At 40.8% G+C, this 22,441-nt stretch overlaps 1 protein-coding gene and 1 long non-coding RNA gene across 2 annotated transcripts in view; both read left to right on the top strand.

The window, feature by feature from the left end:
* The first annotated feature begins 1,108 nt into the window (after positions 1 to 1,108).
* On the top strand, positions 1,109 to 1,801 carry LOC146618511 (uncharacterized). The gene is made up of 4 exons (XR_014906773.1): positions 1,109 to 1,154; positions 1,266 to 1,322; positions 1,433 to 1,561; positions 1,645 to 1,801. It is a non-coding gene; the product is annotated as an uncharacterized LOC146618511 (long non-coding RNA).
* A 3,717-nt stretch (positions 1,802 to 5,518) lies between these two features.
* The window catches only part of LOC146618510 (von Willebrand factor A domain-containing protein 5A-like), a 37,081-nt gene continuing 20,158 nt past the window's right edge, over positions 5,519 to 22,441 (top strand). The window contains exons 1-14 of the mRNA XM_085370337.1: positions 5,519 to 5,623; positions 6,397 to 6,444; positions 6,608 to 6,810; positions 6,900 to 7,122; positions 7,436 to 7,602; positions 7,686 to 7,800; positions 11,819 to 11,994; positions 12,075 to 12,163; positions 13,000 to 13,144; positions 16,468 to 16,547; positions 16,621 to 16,735; positions 19,822 to 19,980; positions 20,056 to 20,159; positions 20,875 to 21,095. Of these exons, the coding sequence (XP_085226463.1) occupies positions 6,402 to 6,444; positions 6,608 to 6,810; positions 6,900 to 7,122; positions 7,436 to 7,602; positions 7,686 to 7,800; positions 11,819 to 11,994; positions 12,075 to 12,163; positions 13,000 to 13,144; positions 16,468 to 16,547; positions 16,621 to 16,735; positions 19,822 to 19,980; positions 20,056 to 20,159; positions 20,875 to 21,095 (1,840 nt within the window). The 5' untranslated portion in view covers positions 5,519 to 5,623; positions 6,397 to 6,401. The remainder of the gene's footprint in view (positions 5,624 to 6,396; positions 6,445 to 6,607; positions 6,811 to 6,899; positions 7,123 to 7,435; positions 7,603 to 7,685; positions 7,801 to 11,818; positions 11,995 to 12,074; positions 12,164 to 12,999; positions 13,145 to 16,467; positions 16,548 to 16,620; positions 16,736 to 19,821; positions 19,981 to 20,055; positions 20,160 to 20,874; positions 21,096 to 22,441) is intronic.

Raw genomic sequence — 22,441 nt, 5'->3', positions numbered from 1 at the left:
TGTTGTTCATTTCTTATTCGGTTCAGCTGTGTTTCTATGTGTCCTTAGTTCCCATAATCAGCCTCCTGTGTGTAAATATTGTGTCAGTCTCCCTTTGTCCCTTGTCAGAGTGTTAATCTCCGTCCCCTCGTGTTTCCTTGCCTCAGTAGTTCTGTTTCCTATAGTTTTCCCCCAGTATAGGTTTTGGTTTGACTTTTTCAGTTCCCTTTGTCAGTCTTTGTATTTAGTATTTCTTCATCAGTCTCATCACTTTCCTCTGCAGAGAGAAAACAATAAAAAGACCTGAAGAGGTCTTTTTATTGTTTTCACCAAATAACACCAAATGAGAGTGAATCACTTCAGAACAACAGGAACACTCCTGGTTATTGTGAGCAAACGTCATAACAAGATGAATATATTTACCATTTTACTGAGGGAACATCTTCTGTGTGGAGTTTCTTCTCATCTTGGCTCTTTTTCCTGACATTTAGAAACAAGAGGCAGAAAAGAAAGAATAAAAGTTAAAACCTCAACGATTTTTTAATGTTTGGGATATTTTAGAAACAACCGTAAACACTATTTACTACTTACCACTTTGTTCAGTCTTGCTGACGTTCACTCTCCTCATCTTCTCTCTAAAGGAAGATGCAAACGCTCTCATTGTGAAAGATAAGTATACATCCATCTAACCTGCGACTCTGTCACAACTCTGATCAGCAATTCTTTCAGGTTTGTCTGTTTTGATGATGCTATTAATTGTTATTATCCTTTATCCAGGTAACTTTCAGAGAGGAGCGAAGCCAGCGTGCTCTGTAAACTCTCATTAAAAAAAAGATAAGTACATATTGATTTTATATTATTATGACAGCTCCTCCTCAGTGAACACTTCCTCTAGTTGCTGAAATCATTTACTAATTTTTTTCTTCCCATTTGTCTTTTGTTTTTCAGAGAAAACAGAGAGGAGACAAGGTGACATTAAGACCTAAGACAGGACGGATTGAACCCTTTCTCGTAAAAAGATAAGTATTCACTCTGCTTTTAATCAGAATATTGATAAATATCTAAAATTCTGCTCACCTGGTTGATAAAGTTACTAAAACGATTCCCTCTTTACTGTCATTTGTCCTTTAGAGAGAAGATGAGGAGAGTGAACGTCAGCAAGAATGAACAAAGTGGTAAGTAGTAAATAGTGTTTACGGTTGTTTCTAAAATATCCCAAACATTAAAAAATCGTTGAGGTTTTAACTTTTATTCTTTCTTTTCTGCCTCTTGTTTCTAAATGTCAGGAAAAAGAGCCAAGATGAGAAGAAACTCCACACAGAAGATGTTCCCTCAGTAAAATGGTAAATATATTCATCTTGTTATGACGTTTGCTCACAATAACCAGGAGTGTTCCTGTTGTTCTGAAGTGATTCACTCTCATTTGGTGTTATTTGGTGTTTGTCTTTGAAAGGAGAGGAGCAGCAACGACACTGGGAGACAAACAACAGGATGATCCAAAGACAACTGAGGGTCTTCAGAGCAGCGTGAACGGCCGTCACCTGAGAGAAGACAGTCCTGGCGCCTTTGTGGTTCCCTCCAGGTACTCCAGCTTCATCCCACAGTCCAGAGAGATGCAGTTAGGTTGAATGTGAGTGTGAATAGTTGTCTGTTTCTCTGTGTTAGACTGACCTGTCCAGGTTGTACTCCTGCCTCTGGCCCCATAACAGCTGGGATGGCTCCAATCTTGAATTGGATAAGCTGAAGAAATGGATGGAAGGATGATCCAAAGAGAAACATCAAAGGCCCTCTCACCAGCTTTCATTTATTAAATTTGTCTTTACTGAACGATTTCTGGTGTGTATTTGCATTGATACTCAGACAACAGCTCCTCTTTCTGTTTGTGCTGGAAGATTCAGGCAAACACATATTACATATATAGATTGTTATGATATGACTCAGTTTCACATTTAGTGCTATATGAGAATGATAAGGTCCAGTTTAATAGTATTGCTAGTGTCTAATGAAATGAACACGTGATTTTCAGATCCAGCAAAGTGAATATTTTTCACTGTGGATAAATTACATGGAAACGTTTAAAGAGTCATCAGCTATGTCACTACAAAGATGATGTGATTAAAGGTTCTCATACATGCAGGTCAGAAGTTTTGCTCCATCCTGGATGTTAAATGCTGATCAATGTTTACACATATCTGCACATTTCTAACAGCTCATTTCACAGGTCATCAGTCTCCTGACTGCATATGCAGAGTTTTATCATCACGTGTTCATGGCAGACAAACATAATTATGAATTCTTGTTTTAGTTCCATTCAGTCACTCAACATCAGGTGTCTGCTTGTCCTGAGCTGTGAGAACTACAGTGAGTTGCTTTCCTCTTTAGCTTAGTATTAATAAACCAGGTCGTAGGTGGGCACCTGCATCAAGGAGTCAAGAAGCATATTTTACTGTTTAATGGTGAAAATAATGGATTGTTGTTCATTTGTTTAATGGAAAGACTGAAAGCGTGGCCTGGTGTTGACTTACACTTATTCAAAGTGATGAAGTACTAACATATACTAAAAGTCACAGCCTGAAACACGTCAACTGCTTTATTATTTCTGGTTTTAAATAAACTGTAAGAGCAATGTGCAACAACAAAGAAAAAATCCCTTAAATAAAACAGTACCTAGTTCATATGTTTTAAGTTCTAACTACTAAATAAAACACAAAAAATATCAGAGAAATGCTTCAGTACTGTAAATTCATAGAGGTAGGTGCAATAAGGGAACATGATTTGTAAATCAGTCGAATAATTAAGTAGAATAATTTGTTCTGAAAACTGTAAAACTGTGTAAACTCTTTGGTAAAAACAGGAAGAACTACATTTGAAAATGAATGATTGGAATCCAAACATTTGACTTTTGTTTTTCCTCAATACTCCATCCTCCTCTTAACATTTTTGTTTTCCAGCTTTTTTAGAGGGAAAATCATTTATTACATCACTGCAAGAAATCTGATGGCCAACTTTGTTATTAATACTTGTTACTGTCGGTCCACTCAGTCTTTCTTGTGCCGTGGAAGGTCTGTGGTAGTTGTTTAAGTACACAGTGAAGGGCAGATGATGCTGCCGTCTCCCTGTCTGCTGTGTCCTCTCATCTACAGAAGTCTGGACTCGTGAGCGAACGTGCCAAATAAGAACTAGCAAGTATGCATGTACGATCTCTTTACTTGGTACTGAGAGATGCCATCTAAAGGAATCGACTCTGGACTAAAGCAGCGTTTTAACCGTTTCATTGTTAGCCCCGCCCCCTAACTCTGATGGGTGAGGTTGACGGATGAAATAAATTCATCATCATCATCACAGTAAACATGGAAAAAAATAATAATTAATTTTTCCTAAAAATGAATGAGTTGGTTTTAAATGAATTAACATTTTAATTATATATAATATAATAACTCAACATTTTTCTGGTTAGGTTCATTTGGACATCGAGCAGTAATAGGCTTCTTCACCACATCTAAAGGAGAATCACACTTTTGGCATAGAGGGAACCTTAACAGGTCTCCTGGCACTGCCATTTCTTGCCATTAAGTAATCTTTGCCATCACTGTTATTTTCTTTAACATTTTTAGTTCTGAGCGAGCTCTCAGTAGCTTAGGCAACTCATTTTTCTTATTTTGAAGTTTAACATTTTCTTCTTGTCTCTGTTTTAACGCTGCACTAAGCTCACTGACAGGAGGAGGATTCTTGGACCTTTGGCTCAGTTTCTACTTGCTTTGCAACCTCATCCACTCTCCTTTCAAGCTTAGATGCCTCGCTCTGTTTTGTAGTCTGTATTGGAACAGGCTCATCATCATAGGAGGGTACATCAAAAATGGAGTGGGCATGTACAGCTGCTTTTGTAGAATGTTACGCAGAGAGGTGTCGTGAGGGAAACATCAGAACTGGTATGGCTGGAGGGCTAGGCACCAGCGCAGTATGCTCGCATTTTGATGTTGCTTGGAGTGCATCCACACCAGGGGTCTGTGATCTGTCTGAAGAATAAATTCTCTTCCAAGGAAATAATATTTCAACGAATCAATTGTCCACTTGATTGCCAGTCCTTTTTCTACTGTTGAATATTTTGTCTCCCTGTCAAACAGCTTTTTACTTAAGAAAAGCTTCACCAGCTTCTCCCTGAGCCAGTACTGCTCCAAGTCCAACATTAGAGGCATTTACCAACAAATGGTTTGGAAAAATCAGGGCTTTGCAAAACAGGGGCTTCAGAAATCTGCCTTTTTAAAGATTGGAAGGCATGTTCACAGTCATCATTCCACATCACTTTAGAAGTGTTTTCTCGTGAGATCTGTAAGAGGGGCTGCCAAGGTTGAGAAATGGGGAATAAACCTCCGAATAAACCTCTGTGCTTTTGCAGCGTTTTTCTTTTTGCAAGTGTTTTCTGAAGTTGCAGTCCGTTTGGCCTCTCAGGGCCACCGTAGAATACTCATAATACACAGTAAAGATTGGACAGCTACTGTGTGTGTGCGTGCCCATTCTTTTTCTCTGCCACTAGATGGTGATGATGTTCATACTTTGTGACTTTTGACTTGTTTCACAAACCAAAGCCAATTTCAGGAGTCATTCCACTTTCTTCAGTTCAGGAGGCTCATGAGACAGTGAAAGGAACCAAACACTTAATATAACAGGTTCATTCCAGCTTCTAGGCAGTTTTGGCAATAAAATGCTTGTATTCTGCTAATGTTTGCTGATCGTTCTTTAAAGGTCCCACAACAGCACACGATCCTTCATTTTCTAAAGAATATGTAAAACACAATCTAAAAATGGAACTATATTTACTGTCTCAGCTGCTTTCTAACACTTTCAAACAGCAAGACTTGGTTCACTGCATTTTTGTCTTTAAGAGAAAACATTTAGGGAATAGTGCTGTGTTGACTCGCTCTTGAACACACTATAAACCATCCACTTTCCAAGAATAGCTCAATTTGATCATTTTTCTGCACGAGTCGATAATCTGAAGCACTCATACCTCATATGGACAGATATAACTGAAAAGTTAACCCACAGGAACCTATGCCATCAACAAAATTATACCATAGCATAAAATAGAAAGAAAAAAACACAGCCTCATATCTTGATATTGCCTGTTCTATCAGATCCAAGACGGGTGCACTATGAAGAAAAAAAATATGTATTGATGGGGATAGTTTTAGTGTCAGATGAAAGCGATACAGTCCAAAGCTTCTGCTTTAACATAATAAATAATACATCTACCCATCATCATACACTCATCACCAAAAGGAAATGACTGTGATTAGACTGGATGTGACTTGAATGAAAACTGTGTTGCTTGTTCCATTCTGGTAGATGCAGCGTTTTTTTGTTTGTTTGAGAACAGCAAAATACAAATACAGTATAATTTTACAAGTGCGAGAGTTTCCAGCGTTTCAGATACATATATAAAAAAAGAGAGACATCAGAGGCAGCGTAAAGCTCCACCCACCCGGTGCTGTCTTATTAACGAATCGAGCACACCCGCAAGTCTTCCTGTTTCGGGGAAGTCGCTGTGTGGGCCGAAGCGCTTCGTGTTTGCAGAATATTCTCCACGTATTTACAAGACAGGACTCCAGTGAAGCGACACAGCTCTTACAGTCTGTTCTTAGCGGTAAGTTCCCAGTGTGCGTTTGTTTAAGCAGCTCAACAGCTCACTGACATGACAACTTTAACATGTATGACAACAATCTGGGTGCTGTCACGTGAAGTTGTACGAGCTGTGTTTCTGTTATAAAATGAAATAGATCCATGTGGTGATGAGACATTTGTGCTGTTTTTAAACTCCGACCACAGGAAAGTGAAAGTCATGGTTGGAGGGGCGTGACACTGGTCGCACTGTCAGCCGTATCCATAAGAATAATAGTGATCATCACTATCACCACCATCACCAGCACTATGTCCAATCTAGTACCTATCTAGCAGTCTAGCATTATCAGGGACTACAACATCTAGTCCTTTTACTGAATCAGAATTACTACTAACGAGACTAATCCATCGATCCGTCCATCTCTTCTCGCTAGCGTATCCAATTCAGGTTATGACACCTCGCAGGTTTGTCGCAGGGCTGCAGATAATCACTGACACTGACTAACCTAACCCCACTAACTGGTTGTCTTCTTGTGGGACGAAGCTGTTGAGAACCCACGCAGACAGGAGAGAATGCAAACTCAATCACAAGGGCCCTGGCCAGATGGTGGATTCAAACCTAGGACATTCTTCCTGTGAGGATAGTAGTAATAATAGTAATAATATTATTATATGAATAGTAAAGATAACCACATTCATTGATGTGATTACATTATCTGATGAGTTTCACAGGCAAGATTGTACAGCAGCTATAAAAGTGTTTGCATCACCATTTCCTTAAATGTTTTTGTTTCACAGGTGCGATGATGAACTGTTGTGGTCTGCTAACATTCGAGAAAGAACCAGGTACTGATAGAAAATAAAGAGACTATATTCACCAGAACCTCACTTCATTATTAAAATCTTCATGTATGCTTATTTCTTATAACAGTTTCATGTGGCTAAAATGTAACATTTTTCACTAGAATATATGGGCTGTGTTTGTATCACAATTCTGTTTGTCTGTCAGTTCCTCTAAAGAGCGTTGAGGTGGAGCTGGAGGTGAGGGACCATGTGGCTACAGTGGTCTCCACTCTGAACTATGAGAACAAGGAGGACAAACCATTAGAGGCTGTTTTTGTCTTCCCTCTGCCTGGAGATGCTGCTGTCTGTCATTTCAGTGCTCAGATTGGACAGACGCAGATTGTAGCTGAGGTGAAGGAGAAACAGAAGGTGAGCTGGACAGTAAATATAACCTGATTATAAGTGAGCTTCAAAATAAACGCAGTGAATGTCACTGACATGTGTCACCTGTGCTTCAGGCTCGTGAGGAGTATGATGATGCTCTGAGCTCCGGTCAGCAGGCCTTCCTATTGGAGGAGAGTGATGAGAGTCCAGATATATTCTCTCTGAGTGTGGGCAGTCTGCCTCCAGGAGAGAGCGCCTCCATCAGGTTGGAGTACGTCACTGAGCTGGCTGTGCAGGCTGATGATGGTCTGAGGTTCTGTCTGCCTGCTGTGCTCAACCCTCGATACCAACCTCAGGGTAGGACAACTTCAGAATACTTGGACCAGAAATGCTTCAATGACACTCTTGAAAACGAAAAACCACAACACCAACGAGTCATGGCAGATGGTTGAAACTGGTTCTGTTGGAGGTTTTCTGTTGAAAGTCCATTTTTCATTCTCACTGTTGCCAAATTATTGCTCATATTGGGTCATGTTGGGGTTTCTCTGTATTATTGAAGCATTTAGAGTATAAAGCACAGGTAACTGTTTTGAGGTTCTTAGTAACGTAAAGGATTTCAGTGTAAGCAGCCTCATTAATTACAGCATATTTTACCTGATGCTGTGTGCAGGTAGTGAAGGTGCAGGTGTCCAGGTAACTTCTGTTCCAGCCTCTCTGGTGCCCTACAGTCTGTCTTTTTCTGCCCGAGTGTCCTCTCCTCGTCCAATCTCTAAAGTAGAGTCCAACTGCTCCCTGGACCCTCTGCAGTACCTCAACACCGATCAAACCCAGGCCACGGTAGGTAGAGTGCTGATGTGTCTGCTGTGTGTGCTTGTTACTTGTTACTGATGAATAAATATGAATGTGTTTGTGGTGTGCAGGTCAAGCTGGCTGCAGGACACAAGTTTGACAGAGATGTTGAACTGCTGATTTATTACAAAGACGCCCACCAGCCCACTGCTGTGGTGGAGGCAGGACAGGCCTCTGCTGAGCTGGGTGAGTAACATTAGTGTTGTTATTAGCTTTTTAGTAAAAAATATCATTATTTTATTCTTCAGCTCAAGAGTTATCGTTGTGATCAGAAATTTACACTTGTTGTGGGTATGAGTGGATTTATTGTCCAGCATAGATCTTTAATGAATTTGAAAAATAAGAATTGTTAAGCTTGCATAAGTTTGAATGTATTTTGGATTTTCTCTAATTCATACATGGTTCAAAGTTTACAGTGGTCTAAAAAAGTGTTTGCCCTCTTCCTGATTTCCCTTTTTAGATTTTTTAGATTGTCACACTTTCAGGTCATCAAACTAATTGAAATATTAGACAAAGACAACAGAAGTAAACAAAAAATATAGTTTCTAAATGAACGTGTTTTATATGAAAGGGAAAAAACCCAAACCTGTGTGATAAAGTGATTGACTGACTTTTTAAGGTCATGTCACGGCATCTCAATCAGATTTAGGTCAGGACTTTAACTAAGCCACTCCAAAGTCTTCATTTATTTTTCCCTTAAGCCATTCACAGGTGGACTTGCTGTTGTGTTTTGGATCATTGTCCAGTTTGAGGTCACGAACAGATGTCCAGACGTTCTCCTTCAGGATGTTTTAGTAGAATTCGTGGTTCCATTTACCACAGTGAGGCTTTGTGTTGTTTTTTGTCAGCAGTGGTTTTCTCCTTGAACTTTCCTGTGAATGCCATTTTAACCTTTTTTTTTTTTTTTTTTAATTGTTGAATCATGAACTCTGACCTTAACTCATTCACTGCCAGCCATTGGCAGTGAATGAGTTAAACCCATTGACTCATTTACTGCCATTGACGGCTATAGACGTCAATGGCAGTGAATGAGTTAACTGAGACATGAGACAACTATGAATTCAGGAAGGGGACAAACACTCTTTCATACCACTGTACATACAGCTTAAGTACATACAATCACTAAAATATTTTACTGAGTGGTGCTTAAAGTTCTGCGATTTCTTTAAACTTGACAAAGCCACAAAGTTTCTGGGAGAATGTCCTGTGGATAGATGAGACAAAAATTGAACTTTTTGCCAAGGCACATCAACGCTATGTTCACCGACGGAAAAATGAAGCGTATCAAGAAGAGAACACTGTCCCAACTGTGAAAGATGGGGGAGGCTCGGTTATGTTCTGGGGCTGCTTTGCTGCCTCTGGCACAGGGTGTCTTGAATCTGTGCAGGGTACAATGATATCTCAAGACTATCAATGGATTCCAGGGAGAAATGTGCTGGCCAGTGTCAGAAAGCTTGGTCTCAGTCGCAGGTCATGGGTCTTACAACAGGACAATGACCCAAAAGACACAGCTAAAAACACCCAAGAATGGCTAAGAGGAAAACATTGGACTATTTTAAAGTGGCCTTCTATGAGCCCTGACCTCAATCCTATTGAGCATCTTTGGAAGGAGCTGAAACATGCCGTCTGGAAAAGGCACCCTTCAAACCAGAAACAACTGGAGCCGTTTGCTGATGAGGAGTGGGCCAAAATACCTGCTGAGAGGTGCAGAAGTCTCACTGACAGTTCCAGGAATCGTTTGATTGCAGTGATTGCCTCAAAAGGTTGTTCAACAAAATCTTAAGTTGTGGGCACCATCATTTTTGTAATTAATTCAGCTGAAGCATGGTTGAAAAGCAATGTCTGACTTTCATTGGTTAGGATTTATAGAATTTTTATTTATTATTACTTTTGTCAGATAAAAGTTATTTCTGTGACCATTGTGAGTTTTTTCTTTCATTGACCAAAGGGTACCAACAATTTTGTTCACGTCTGTAGTTACTCTTTCTCATCAAGTTATTTGTTACGTCACCACTCATTGGCCTGACCAAAAATCATAACAATGGGGAAAAATCAAAGAAAGTCAGTGAAAATCTAAGGAGGAGAATTTTAGATTTGCATAAATGAAACACCTGCAAATTCTAGGTTCAAACAACTGCATGTAAAGTTTTTTTGGATGTGTCACCACTTTAATAAGTTCGAAGAAAGACCCAAACTCTTAATTTTAAGAAATTGGTTGAGATCTTCAGGAACAAGTATCACTAATTCTCAATTGTAACATAAACTAGGGGTGGGCGATATAAACGATATATGATAGAAACGATATAAATTTGGCCAATGATAGAGATTTTGACTATATCGCTCTATCAAGATGGCGCATGTTGATGATGTCATCAAGCTGCGCCTGTTTTGGTCGAAACTATCGCAGCGGCTACAACCATTATCATCTGCAAATTATGCCGGGCGACAGTCATAGCAAAGAGATGAAGCACTTTTTAAATATGGGGGAAAGCCAAAAACTGCGCTTCCTCCACTTCCGTAACATTGATTCATTAATGTTGAATTCTCTCGCAGCTGTTCTGTTCCCATGTTGTTGCAGTATATTAATAACTAACCTCGTATTGTGGATGAATAATCTCAGTTGTTCTCCTGACTGACGTTTGCCCCGTGTATAGCATCCTGCTATGCGATTGCATTTGTCCCTAACCACCAGAATCCCTCACGTTAACTTTTATCCAGTGGATAAAAAGTTGGCCATCCTCCAGCTTCACTGTGCTAATGTTATGCTAACATAGCTGTGTCTCTAGCAATCACGTAGCACAACATTATATACCAGGTAGTCCAACTTCAGTAACCCTACAAACGCCACTGATGTTTAGTTTTCTGTCTTCATTTATGTTGGAAGTGGTAGCAGATCTGTACATTTTAATTAGTTTCAAAAATCTCTCAGTCAGAACATGGTGTGTCATTATTAGGTGGAATCTAGCAAACTAACTTCCTGCTAACTTCTAACTCCGTTAAATTTAATAACTTCTGTTTTCATGGATGCTTGGATGTTAAACTTAATTGTTACACCCGATAAAGCAGCAATGCTGTTGATTTAATTAAAGATGAAAGAATTTAGACCGTTTTTAACTCTTAGTATTCGTTTGACTTTGGGACCTGAAGGGACGGAGTTTTGGACCCAGATTACTCCGCGAAGCTCCTCACTAATGCATAATGCTCTGACAATCCATCAAGCAGTGCTGTTTACCAAAGTTGTACTAAAACTTTTTTTAACAGATTTCTGTACGCCAAAATCGGTCGAGGTCAGTAAGCGCAACCAGAATTCATACATAAGGCACACTCTCGATTTTTGAGAAAATGAAAGGATTTTAAGTGTGCCTTATAGTGTAGAAAATACGTAATACAGAAGAAAATAATATATCGTGATATATATTGTTACCGCACAAATTACTGCTTCAAATTATATCGCGATATGAATTTCAGGCCATATCGCCCAGCCCTAACATAAACTTTACATTTCTGGAACAAAAATAAAGCCCCTTACATTTGACTTAAATTTGCAAGAGTGAAGGAGAGGCTTTCAAATATAAGAACAATGTACCAGCTGTCAAGCACTGTGGTGGTAACATCATGCTTAAACTGGTCATATCTGAGCCTGTTTGCATAATTTTGACCATGTGTGAATTAGAAAGTCAAAAATAATGTCACCAAAGATGACTGCATTCTCATTTCACCCCCCCCCCAGAGAAGTCAAAAGCCAAATGACAATCATTTACATGATAAGTGAATATAAACCACAACTACAAACATGTTGGTGTCATGTGAAGGCTGTGTGCAGGCAAGATAGGAGGAATGATGGACCCAAAAGTTCAGACTTTAAAAACAAAGATTTATTACTAAATGACAAAAACAGAAAATTAGCTAAACTGGGAATACAGAAACTAAACTGGCAGGCAGACGGACGGAACACACAGCATGGGATAATTGAGAAGACACAGGGCTTGCATACACAGAGCGGGCAATCAGGGAATGGAAGAAAGGAGGGAGAGACACAGCTGGGACAAAACCAGACACATTAACATAAGACACGGACCTTCAAAGTAAAACAGGAAACCCTGACTGAACTTACAGACACAGACTACCAAGCTGACACTGCAACAGTTGGAATATATAAAAAATTGTAAACTTGACATTTTTCTGTCCTTTTCATGTGTTTCAGGTTCTCTGATGGGTGATCCAATGGTGATGGTGAGTCTGTACCCTGAGTTCACCCAGTCTGTGATGTCTTCAATGGCTTCATGTGGAGAGTTTGTGTTCTTAGTGGATCGATCTGGAAGTATGGACTGTGCTACGAATAACACTGAGCAGCAGGAAACTCGGATCAGCAGTGCCAGGGTATTTATGATGTGGTGTTAGAGTTATAAAACCTTTCCTCTCACACAGTGGCCTCACCATCTTCTCCCTCTTCCCTGAAGGACACTCTGCTGCTCCTGTTGAAGAGTTTACCAATGGGCTGCTATTTCAACATTTACAGTTTTGGATCCAGATATGAACACATCTTTTCGTGAGTGATTCAGTCCATAAAACTGTGCTTCAATGATGTCACTTGTGTGTAAAGTGTGTAATAAGATATCTGCTCTAGTTACACCAGATAATGCGTTTCTAGAATACTTACAGCTCATTTAGGTAAGCTGCTGTTATGTTATGGTTCTAAAAGGCAGTTTTGAAAGTGTATGAGTGAAACTCATTAAATTACAATGTAGAATTTAGCAGTGCTAAACAGCCATCAATCACTTATTGTCAAGGTTTGCTGTGTGGGAGGTAGTGGTTGGACCCAAACGCAGGACTCTAAGATGGAGTATTTAACTTGAAGGCAGCAGCTTTTATTCGCTGGCAAAAGCAAACTAAGAAACACAATATATGAGCACTAGAAATAAAACAAAAGCTCAAACTAGGAAGAATGACCTAAACTGGGAGTGCACGACATAACAAACATGACACGCAGCTAATGCGGAGGAAACGACAACTAACAGAGAAAAATACAGGGCTTATATACACCGGGGAGTAACGAGGGAACGGGAAAACGGGAGGGAAGCACAGCTGGGGCTAATCCGACATAACAAGGCACAGGAAGCAAAGCAGGATACACTGACATGGAGCATGGAGACAAGGTGATTAGACATGCGACTGGGGACTAGGACAGGCACAGAGAAAACACGGGGGCAGAGACTAAACACAGACCGAGAAACATACAAAGGGAGGAAGAACTAAGATCACTAAGCACAAACGAAAGATAACTGAAACCAGGAATAACAATCAAAGAATATTAAACCAAGAACTGAAACGCAAACACTGGGTCAGAGAGCCAGTACTGTGACACTTATGTGTATCTCATGGCAGTAAGAGTGTGGAGTACAGCCAGAAGACCATGGAGGAGGCTCTGAAGAAAGTTAAGGAGATGGAGGCTGATCTTGGAGGAACAGAGATCCTGGAGCCCCTCAAACATATTTACAGCCAACCCTGCATTCAAAATCAGCCCAGACAGGTAACTAACACACACACACACACACACACAGTGTATGACTTTATATTAATTAACTGATAGGTAAATTAAATAACACTGATTATGTATTCACCATGATATCTGCAGCCATTGTTGGGTGTTCCTGGTCTGCCACAAAGCAAATATGGGCGAAATATGGTCTCCAAATTTTACAGATCTCAATCCAATTGAGCATTTGTGGGACAAACAAGTCCAATCCACAGAGGCGCAACCTTCCAACTTACAGGACTTAAAGGATCTTAAAGATATCACGCCACCTTCATGGATCTAGTGCACTCAATGCCTTGATGGGTCAGGGCTATTTTGGTAGCAAAAGAGGGACCAGCACAACATTAGGCACATGGTCATAATGTCATGTCTGACTGGTTTAATAGTTTAATTATTTATATAGCACATTTAATTACAACAGGAGCGTTGACCAAAGTGCTGTACAAGAATACAACATACATAATAAAACAACTTAGAGTATTAAAAGCAAACACTAAATATGAATTAACAAACAACTCTCATGCTGTATTAAAAGCCAGTAAATAAAAATGCGTTTTAAGATAAAATTTAAAAAGATTGACAGTATGAACCTGTCTGATGTGTAGGGGTAAATTATTCCACAGCTTAGGCGCTACGACTGCAAATGCTCGATCACCTCTATGAACCAGCCTCGACCTTGGTACAGCTAAAAGCAAAAGATCACTTGATCCTAAGAGATCTAAGGGGGGTATAAGTCTGCAAGAGGTCAGACAAATACCCGGGAGCCTGTCCATTCAGGGCTTTGTAAGTCAACAATAAAATTTTAAAATTTATTCTGAAGCGGACAGGGAGCCAACGAAGGGAGGCAAGTACCGGGGAAATGTGTTCACATCTTTTAGTACGTGTCAGAAGACGAGCTGCAGCATTCTGGACCAACTGCAGCCTTGCCAGGCAGGTCTGGCTGACTCCAGCATATAAGGAGTTACAATAGTCCAGCTGGGATATAATAAAAGCATGAATCGCTCGTTCAAAGTTTTTAAAAGATAAAAATGATCTCACCTTAGATAAAAGCCTCAGTTTGAAGAAAGACCGCTGTACGACTGAGCTAATTTGTTTTTCAAAGGTGAAATTGCTGTCAAATATAACCCCCAAATTTTTGGCATGTGATTTGACAAAAGGCTCAAGACTGTGCAGGTTAAAATTAGAAGTGTTGGGATTGCCGCTTGGTCCAAAAATTATCACTTCGGTTTTGTTCTCATTGAAGTTAAGGAAATTTGAGGTCATCCAGGATTTAACTTCACCGAGACACTGAAGTAAGGGTTCTAGTGAGGCAGGACTGTTTCCCTTCAATTGAAGATAGATCTGAGTATCATCGGCATATGAATGAAAACAAATGTTGTATTTTCTAAAAATTAGACCTAAAGGCAGCATATAAATGGAGAACAATATTGGCCCCAGTATAGATCCCTGGGGAACACCACAAGTAAGGGGAGCTGAGGAAGAGATAAAATCACCAAAGCTCACAGAGAAGGTCCTGCCAGACAGGTATGACCTGAACCACTCTAATGGGGTGCCCTTTACGCCACAATGCTCCAACCGTGAGATTAAAATGCTGTGGTCAACAGTATCGAAGGCAGCGGTCAGATCTAAAAGCAGAAGCACAGCTGAGTCACCTGAGTCAGTGGCTAATAAAAGATCATTAAGAACTTTTAAAAGTGCTGTTTCTGTGCTATGAAGAGTTTTAAAACCAGACTGAAACCTCTCAAGAACATTGTGTCCATTTAGAAAAGATTGCAGCTGAACAAACACAATCTTTTCCAAAATTTTCGACAGGAAGGGGAGCTTTGAAATAGGCCTGAAGTTAGTGAGGACGGAGGAGTCAAGATTAGGTTTTTTAAGTACAGGCTGTACAACAGCATGTTTAAAACAGGCTGGCACAACACCTGAGCTAAGGCTGCTATTAAAAATAGCTAAAATGTCAGAACTGACAACTTTAAAAATCTTTTTTAGAAGATGTGTTGGAATAATGTCATTTGGACACGATGATGTCTTTGTGCCACTACATACTTCCTCCACCTGATCAAGACACACAGGCTCAAACTGATCAAAAACAGCAGAGCAGGTGAATATTTTAGACACGTCATGTGAAGGCAGGGCGATCATAGATCGAAGCTGTTTTATCTTATTGATAAAAAACTTCAAAAACCTTTCACAGGTGTCTGAGGAACTATTAATACAAGAAGCTGGGGAAATATTCAGGGCAGAGTCAATAATTGAAAAAAGAACCCAAGAATTATTGGAGCTATTCTCAATAACATTAGAAAGAAACCTTGACTTTTCTGCTTTAACAATGTCCTGATACCTGTACAGACTGTCTCTCAACATGAGAAAGGACACCTGCAGCCCATCTTTTTTCCACTTACGTTCAGCCTTCCTGCACTCTCGTCTGGCTGAACGAGTGGCCTTATTTATCCATGGGTCTGGTCGTGGTTTCGAGTTTATCGTTTTAAAAGGAGCGACCTCATCAAGGACAGTTTTGCATTTATCATAAAAATTAACTGTCATTTCCTCGGTACCAAAGCCAAGGGGAGATCTTAAAACTTTTTTAAAAGCAATAGAAAATTGTTCTGTTGCAGATGGGTTAAAAACACGACAACGACGTGTTGAAATAAGAGGTGTAAAATGGCGGAGAGATAAAAGTATGTCAAACACAATAGGGCAGTGATCAGAAAAAACGGCATCACATATTTCCATGTTTCGGACCGGTAACCCTAAAGACAGCACAAGATCCAATGTATGACCCTGTTTCTGGGTTGGCCCAGACACAAGTTGAGCAAGACTGAAGGAGTCTATCAAGCTTAAAAAGTCTCTGGCTAGCGAATTGGAGGGACAACACACATGAATATTAAAATCTCCAACGATTAAGATTCGATCGTAGCTTGGCACAGTTCCAGCTAAGAAGTTTGAAAAGTCTTTGATAAAATCCTTGTGGTATTTTGGAGGTCTGTATACAGCTGCAACGAGTGTCAGGCGGGGATGCCCCAATTCAAACGCCAGAAGTTCAAAACTAGAATATGAGTCAGTTAAGAGTTGTTTGCAAGAGAGCTTCTTCCTAAAAACAGCTGCCACTCCACCACCACGCCCAGTCATCCTCGGCACATTAAGATACTCACAATCATGCGGTAAAAGTTCAGTAAAACAACTGGACTCACCGACTCTCTGCCAAGTTTCCGTTAAAAGCATTAGATCCAGTTCCCGATCGGTAAAAAAGTCCTATGTGTATATGTGTTACTTTTAGCTTGTGTAATTTGGCCTTTCATGTAAACTCTCCTCTCTAGCTGTTTGTCTTTACTGATGGAGAGGTGGGGAACACCAAAGAAGTGATCGATCTGGTGAAGAAGAACTCAGGCTCCCACAGGTGAAACAGCAAAAATGATGACATGTGCTGCGTACCAAACCTGTGTGTCTTAAAAACAGCTGTTGTGTTGCAGGTGTTTCTCTTTTGGGATTGGGGAAGGGGCCAGCTCTGCTCTCATCAATGGGATGGCCAAGGAAGGAGGAGGTCACGCTCAGTTTATCACAGGGACTGACAGGATGCAACCAAAAGTAAGACAATAAGTCATAATAACAATTATTAAAAGGCAATATGTTGTTATTAGAGATGGACCAATCCGATATTACGTATCGGTATTGGTCCGATACCGACCTAAATTACAGGATCGGATATCGGAGAGAAATAAAAAATGTAATCCGATCCGAAGTATCAGAAAATCACCTCATAAAACGCGCTACTTGGTGTAACCCAGCTCGGCGCATCGGAGCAGTATGTGTCACGTGATAGAGCGGCTGTTTTTCTGCGAGACCTGTCGGCGGTCTGTTGGAGCCTCGCTACATGCTTCCTAACCGCGGCATTTCTTCTCGGCGAAAACTATCCCAGAGAAGTAAAGCAAGTGTGTAAGTTCATCCCTGAATGTTTGCATAGTATTTTCACGTTAAACTTAACAACTGATATATTGAGCCACAGCTGGACTGGTTCCATATTGAGGTGAAAAGGAAGCGATTTGTCCCGTACTTCAGCTAGAATTAAAAAATAGACACAAAGCTGGAGTTATTCTGTCTTTGTATCTACTTCTCTCATTCACTCCCCCTCCCTCTCCTGTTATTACTTCAAACATGAAACTGATCAATGATCAGCTGATCGGCTTTTCTACCGCAAGTCCCGTCTTTCTTGTTTGTTTATTGCCCACTTTGCGTTAGAAAGAGGAGACCAGTGGATAAACAACAGCAGCTCGTTTAAGCTTGATCAGCTGTTGTTAGAATGTATTTAATATTACTTTCTAGTATCAGCTGATGTTTGCTGGAGCCACAGCTGTAAAAGCTGCTGGTCATGATATCAGTTTGGTTATCTGGTGAGAGGGAAACATGAGGATGAAACCAGGAGATGTCCTTACTGAATCATCAGAGCTGAACAGGTGATGGAGAAACAGGTTTACCTTTTAGGTGACATGAATGAGTTGAAGGGAAGGGAAGGGGGGCACAAAGAAATATTTTTATTTGTTATGTCATTTAAAAACTTTGAATGAATAATTATCTGAATCTTACAACAAAAGTGGTCATCTGAATAAATGTATAGAAATCCATCATTGTATATAGTAACTATTAAGTCTAATATACACCCTAGTAAGCTATACTACTTTTTCTTTGGGAAGGTACCATCTGTGCAGTCTGCAATTCTGTTGAAGAAAGATGATGAATCTATTTAATTATTGTAGAAAAATAATTGATTTCTGTGCATTTGTTTTACACTTGCATTAAATTAAAGTTGATTACATCGATTAAGGGCAGGGGGTGGTTCCCTAATATTTTTTGCTGGGAGTTGGCAACCCTATTAGTTAGGTAGGTAAGTACTCTTTGTCAAAGGAGCTTGCAAAGAAAACCGTCTGGACTTCTTTAAGTTGCTTGAAGACGTTTCACCTCTCATCCGAGAAGCTTCTTCAGTTCTAAGGTCAAATGGTGGAGAGTCCCAGATATAAACCTAGTGGGAGTAACCCCCCACAGAGGGACAAAAGGACCCCCTGATGATCCTCTAATCGCCTGAGCTAAGGTGGGAAACTGGGTGTGGGTCCCAATCAGCCAGCGTTTCGGGTGTGTTCATTGTGAAACCTGGCCCCACCTTATCATGCGAATTCCTGAGGTCAGATGGCCCAGGATGTGAGTGGGCGTTAAGGCGTCTGGGAAGGGATCTCAAAACTGGATTATAGATGGCAGAGAGTTGGTGTCGTAAACCCCCGCCTCTGTTCAAAGATGGTCGCTCACAGTGGACATAGATGGCTTCTTTCACTCCTCTTTCAAACCATCTGTCCTCTCTGTCCAAAATGTGAACATTGGCATCCTCGAAAGAGTGTCCTTTATCCTTAAGATGCAGATGGACTGCTGAGTCTTGTCCTGTGGAGGTGGCTCTTCTGTGTTGGGCCATGCGCTTGTGAAGTGGCTGTTTGGTCTCTCCAATGTAAAAAGCAGAGTTGTTCCTAAGAGCCTGCGCCTTGGATCCACTGTCAGGGGATACAGAGCAGACTTGATTCTACAGAGAGCACAAAATCACCTTTTAAGTGAAAGGATAAGACAGGTCCATTTCACCATAGATGCCCTCCAGATCAAGATCAGCCAGACCCTGCAGGAACTGGAAATCCTTCTACCCTCTCCAATCTTAGAAGAGGTTTACAAGTTTGTGGACAAGGCTCAGCGGGCCCAACACTCTAAAGGAAAAGAAAGACAACGCAGGATATTTCACACCTTGCTTTCAAAAACACACACTCCTCATCCTGAACCTACACAACACAGAGAAGAAAACACACCTGATGCCAGTCAGGAGAAATGGGTTAAGAACTTTTCAGACAGGATTCTCACTGAACCTGAAAAGAGTATTAGCCAAAGGACTCAATTTTGCCATTTCTCCACTCACATCCTGGGCCATCTGATCTCAGGAATTCGCATGATAAGGTGGGGCCAGGTTTCACAATGAACACACCCGAAACTCTGGCTGATTGGGACCCACACCCAGTTTCCCACCTTGGCTCAGGTAATTAGAGGATCATCAGGGGGTCCTTTTGTCCCTCTGTGGGGGGTCACTTCCACTAGGTTTATATCTGGGACTCTCCACCATTTGACCTTAGAACTGAAGAAGCTTCTCGGATGAGAGGTGAAACGTCTTCAAGCAACTTAAAGAAGTCCAGACGCTTTTCTTTGCAAGCTCCTTTGACTACGATGACCTGGATGACTGAGAACCTTCACAGACGTAAGTACTCTTTAAAATACCAGAATAGGAAGGATGGAGTAGGTTTAAGTTTATTAGATTGATCAGTATTGCTGAACTATAAAATGTTTCGGTGGAGTGTATTTTTGCATACAGGTATAACAGAATAGCTTCAGTCTCTTGTTTTTTTAAAACTTGAGTATGAACTTATACAAAATGCAGCAAGATATTTATAAAAAAAACCTGTTTTATTGATTACAAAATACGCTATATCGGATTCATATCAGTATTGGCAGATATCCTAATTTATGATATTGGAATCGGTATCGGACATTAAAAAGTGGTATCGTGCCATCTCTAGATGTTATTATTTGGACAGAAGACATAATTTCAAATAAACATAAATGCATAATTGTTTTCTAATTCTTGTTGTTGTCAGGTGATGCAGTCGCTGCGATTTGCTCTGCAGCCAGCTGTGGTCGACATCTCAGTCACATGGGATTTACCAAAGGAAGTGTCTGTCACTGTCCTCTCTCCACCAATCACATCACTTTTCCAGGGTCAGAGGTCACTGATTTATGCCCAGCTCACTGGACAGGTAGGAGCAGCAGCCTCTCGTGTTGTTTTGATGACAGTAATTATCGTGACTTCTAACACTGTAATTCTGTGTCAGAGTGCAGAGGCAGCAGAGGGCTGTGTGACGCTGAAGTACAGCCTGGCAGGTCATCCCTCTGAGAACCAGCTGCACTTCAGTCTCAGACCTGCAGAGGACGCTGGGTACAACATGTTTAATGTAGAGCACAGTGCTCTGTGGGTCATGACCATGAATTGAAACTAAATGCAGCTGGGATGTGTGGTTGGTAGGATGGAGAGGTGGAGCAGAATGGTTTCAGGTGCTGTGCCACTTGTGAAGAGCAGCACAGCTCTCTCTCCTCATTTAGTTGGTGCATGGCTGAAGGCGAGAGTTCAGGGTGTCACAAACTACTGGTTTTCTGATTGTCATGAGCTAACATCATCAAAGCTAAAGCAAAAAAGGCTTGAAATTTTTACTCTGAACTTTTTCAAGATATCTTTATGGTTATAGATGTTCTAGCATATGCTCCAATGGAACCACTGTTTTGGGGGGAGATTTTAGTAAACGCCCTTTGACTGAGTGAATAACTTCCAGTATCCAACAAGATGAGAACAAATGTAAACATACGGCACTATCAGAGGAGCTAATCGTTTTTTTTGTCAGATCACTGTATGATTCACTTGGTCCCCACTTGTCCATACAGAAAGATAACCTGAGTTGTTCCAGTCTGGAATAAACTGCAACTGAGGGACTGCTTTGACTGCATCAGATGCTGCCTTTTTACATGTTCCTCACTGTGTGACCCCAAAGAGGACACAGTGGTGTTAAAAACAGTAAAATGACTGGTAAACTAATATACTATAATAACACAGTATTAACAATGACAAGCATTCTGTGTGTTTTCCTTCTTGTCTGCAGACTAACAGTCCACAGGTTGGGTGCTCAGACTCTCATTCACTCCCTGGAGATGGAGGAGAGAGAGCACAGAGGACAGCAAGGTGGAGGAGTGAAGGAGAAGGTGGTGCAGCTCAGTGTCCAATCAGGAGTGAGCAGTTCTTTCACTGCCTTCATTGCTGTCAACAAAGACAACGGAGAGGCGATCCAAGGACCTCTTGTCCAGAGAAATATTCCAACAGCCCGTGAGTTTTTTTCATTGTCAGGGATTCTAACTAGGGATGCACCGATACCACTTTTTTGGAAACGAGTACGAGTACTTGCATTTCAGTACTCGCCGATACCGAGTCCTTAATAAAAACATGATTTAAATTTGCAGGTAACAGCTTTAGTCCTATAATTTAACAAAAAACAAACAAACAAGGGACTAGTTTGGAATTAAGAACATTTATTTAAAATGAAAAGCATGTTGTATGCAACATATTACAGAATAATTATAAAAAAACAAAATTTAATTTTAAATTTGTTCGTCTGTTTCTCTGTTTAGAAGTCTCACTAGCACAGTCACAGCTGGGATGACATCAGAGGCTAGTGCGTCGTAGCTGCTCACTTTTTTAGTTAGTTCGTCAAAGGGGGCGAGGATGGCAACAGTCGTCTCCATAAGAGCCCATTGGTGAGCGGTGAGATAGTCAGGGAGTTTGTGCACTCGCTTTTGCTCAATGAGGGACTGGAGCATGTAATACGTGCTGTTCCAGCGCATCTGTACGTCCTGCTGCAGTCTCTTTATTGGCTGGTTGAGCTGTCCCTGAATGTCCTCGAGGCGGGAGTAGGCTAAGGCGGAATGTTTAAAATGCCCAACTATTTTCCGTCCCACTGCTATAGCATCAGCTATGCTCCTCTGTGCTAATAAGTGTGGGTAAATAAGCGTGGGTAAACTCTTTGTACTCGTTGTTGTGTTGGGATTTTAGCTGCTTGATTAAATTGCTTGTGTTAAATGCGCTACCTTTAGAGCCTCCTCTGCACAATTTCGCTGAGCAGAATTTGCAGTCCGCCTTTGTTTTCGCGTCTTCGTTCATTTTGAAATAGTTCCACACAGCTGATATGTCTCGCCTCGCTTTCTCCCCGCTCTGAGCTGCAGCCGGGGCCTGGGGGCGGGCACTCTGGGCCTGTGATTAACCCCTTACATGCCGCTCAAACATAGACAGGTCTCAGACCGTGGTATCGGTCCTCTGTATCAGGGGACTTTTAACGAGTATGAGTACTTTAGAAAATGTGGTATCGAGGCCGATACCCGATATCGGTATCGGTGCATCCCTAATTCTAACAGCTAGCCCTTTTACTGAATCAGAATAACAATGAGAAACCCCGTCCAGTTAATTTTTTAAAAAAAAGCAAAACTAAAACTGTCACCAACATCTGAAGCTAAAAATAGCTCATCAACGAAAGGAATACTATTATGATGCTATGAGGAGAATATGAGAGTTAGTCCAAGGAACACCAAAGCGCAACTTATTGGTGAACAAGTTAAAGAAGCAGTAGATGCCTACGGGCTACTGTGTTCTCCACAGAGCATTAGAAAGTAAAAAGCTGA

Source organism: Diplotaxodon limnothrissa, linkage group LG14 (genome assembly GCF_057381915.1).
Source record: "Diplotaxodon limnothrissa isolate DT_005_m linkage group LG14, D_limnothrissa_male_GT1.1, whole genome shotgun sequence".
NCBI lineage: Eukaryota > Metazoa > Chordata > Actinopteri > Cichliformes > Cichlidae > Diplotaxodon > Diplotaxodon limnothrissa.
Note: the sequence above shows the minus strand (reverse complement) of the source record. Positions and strands in the feature narration are given on the sequence as shown.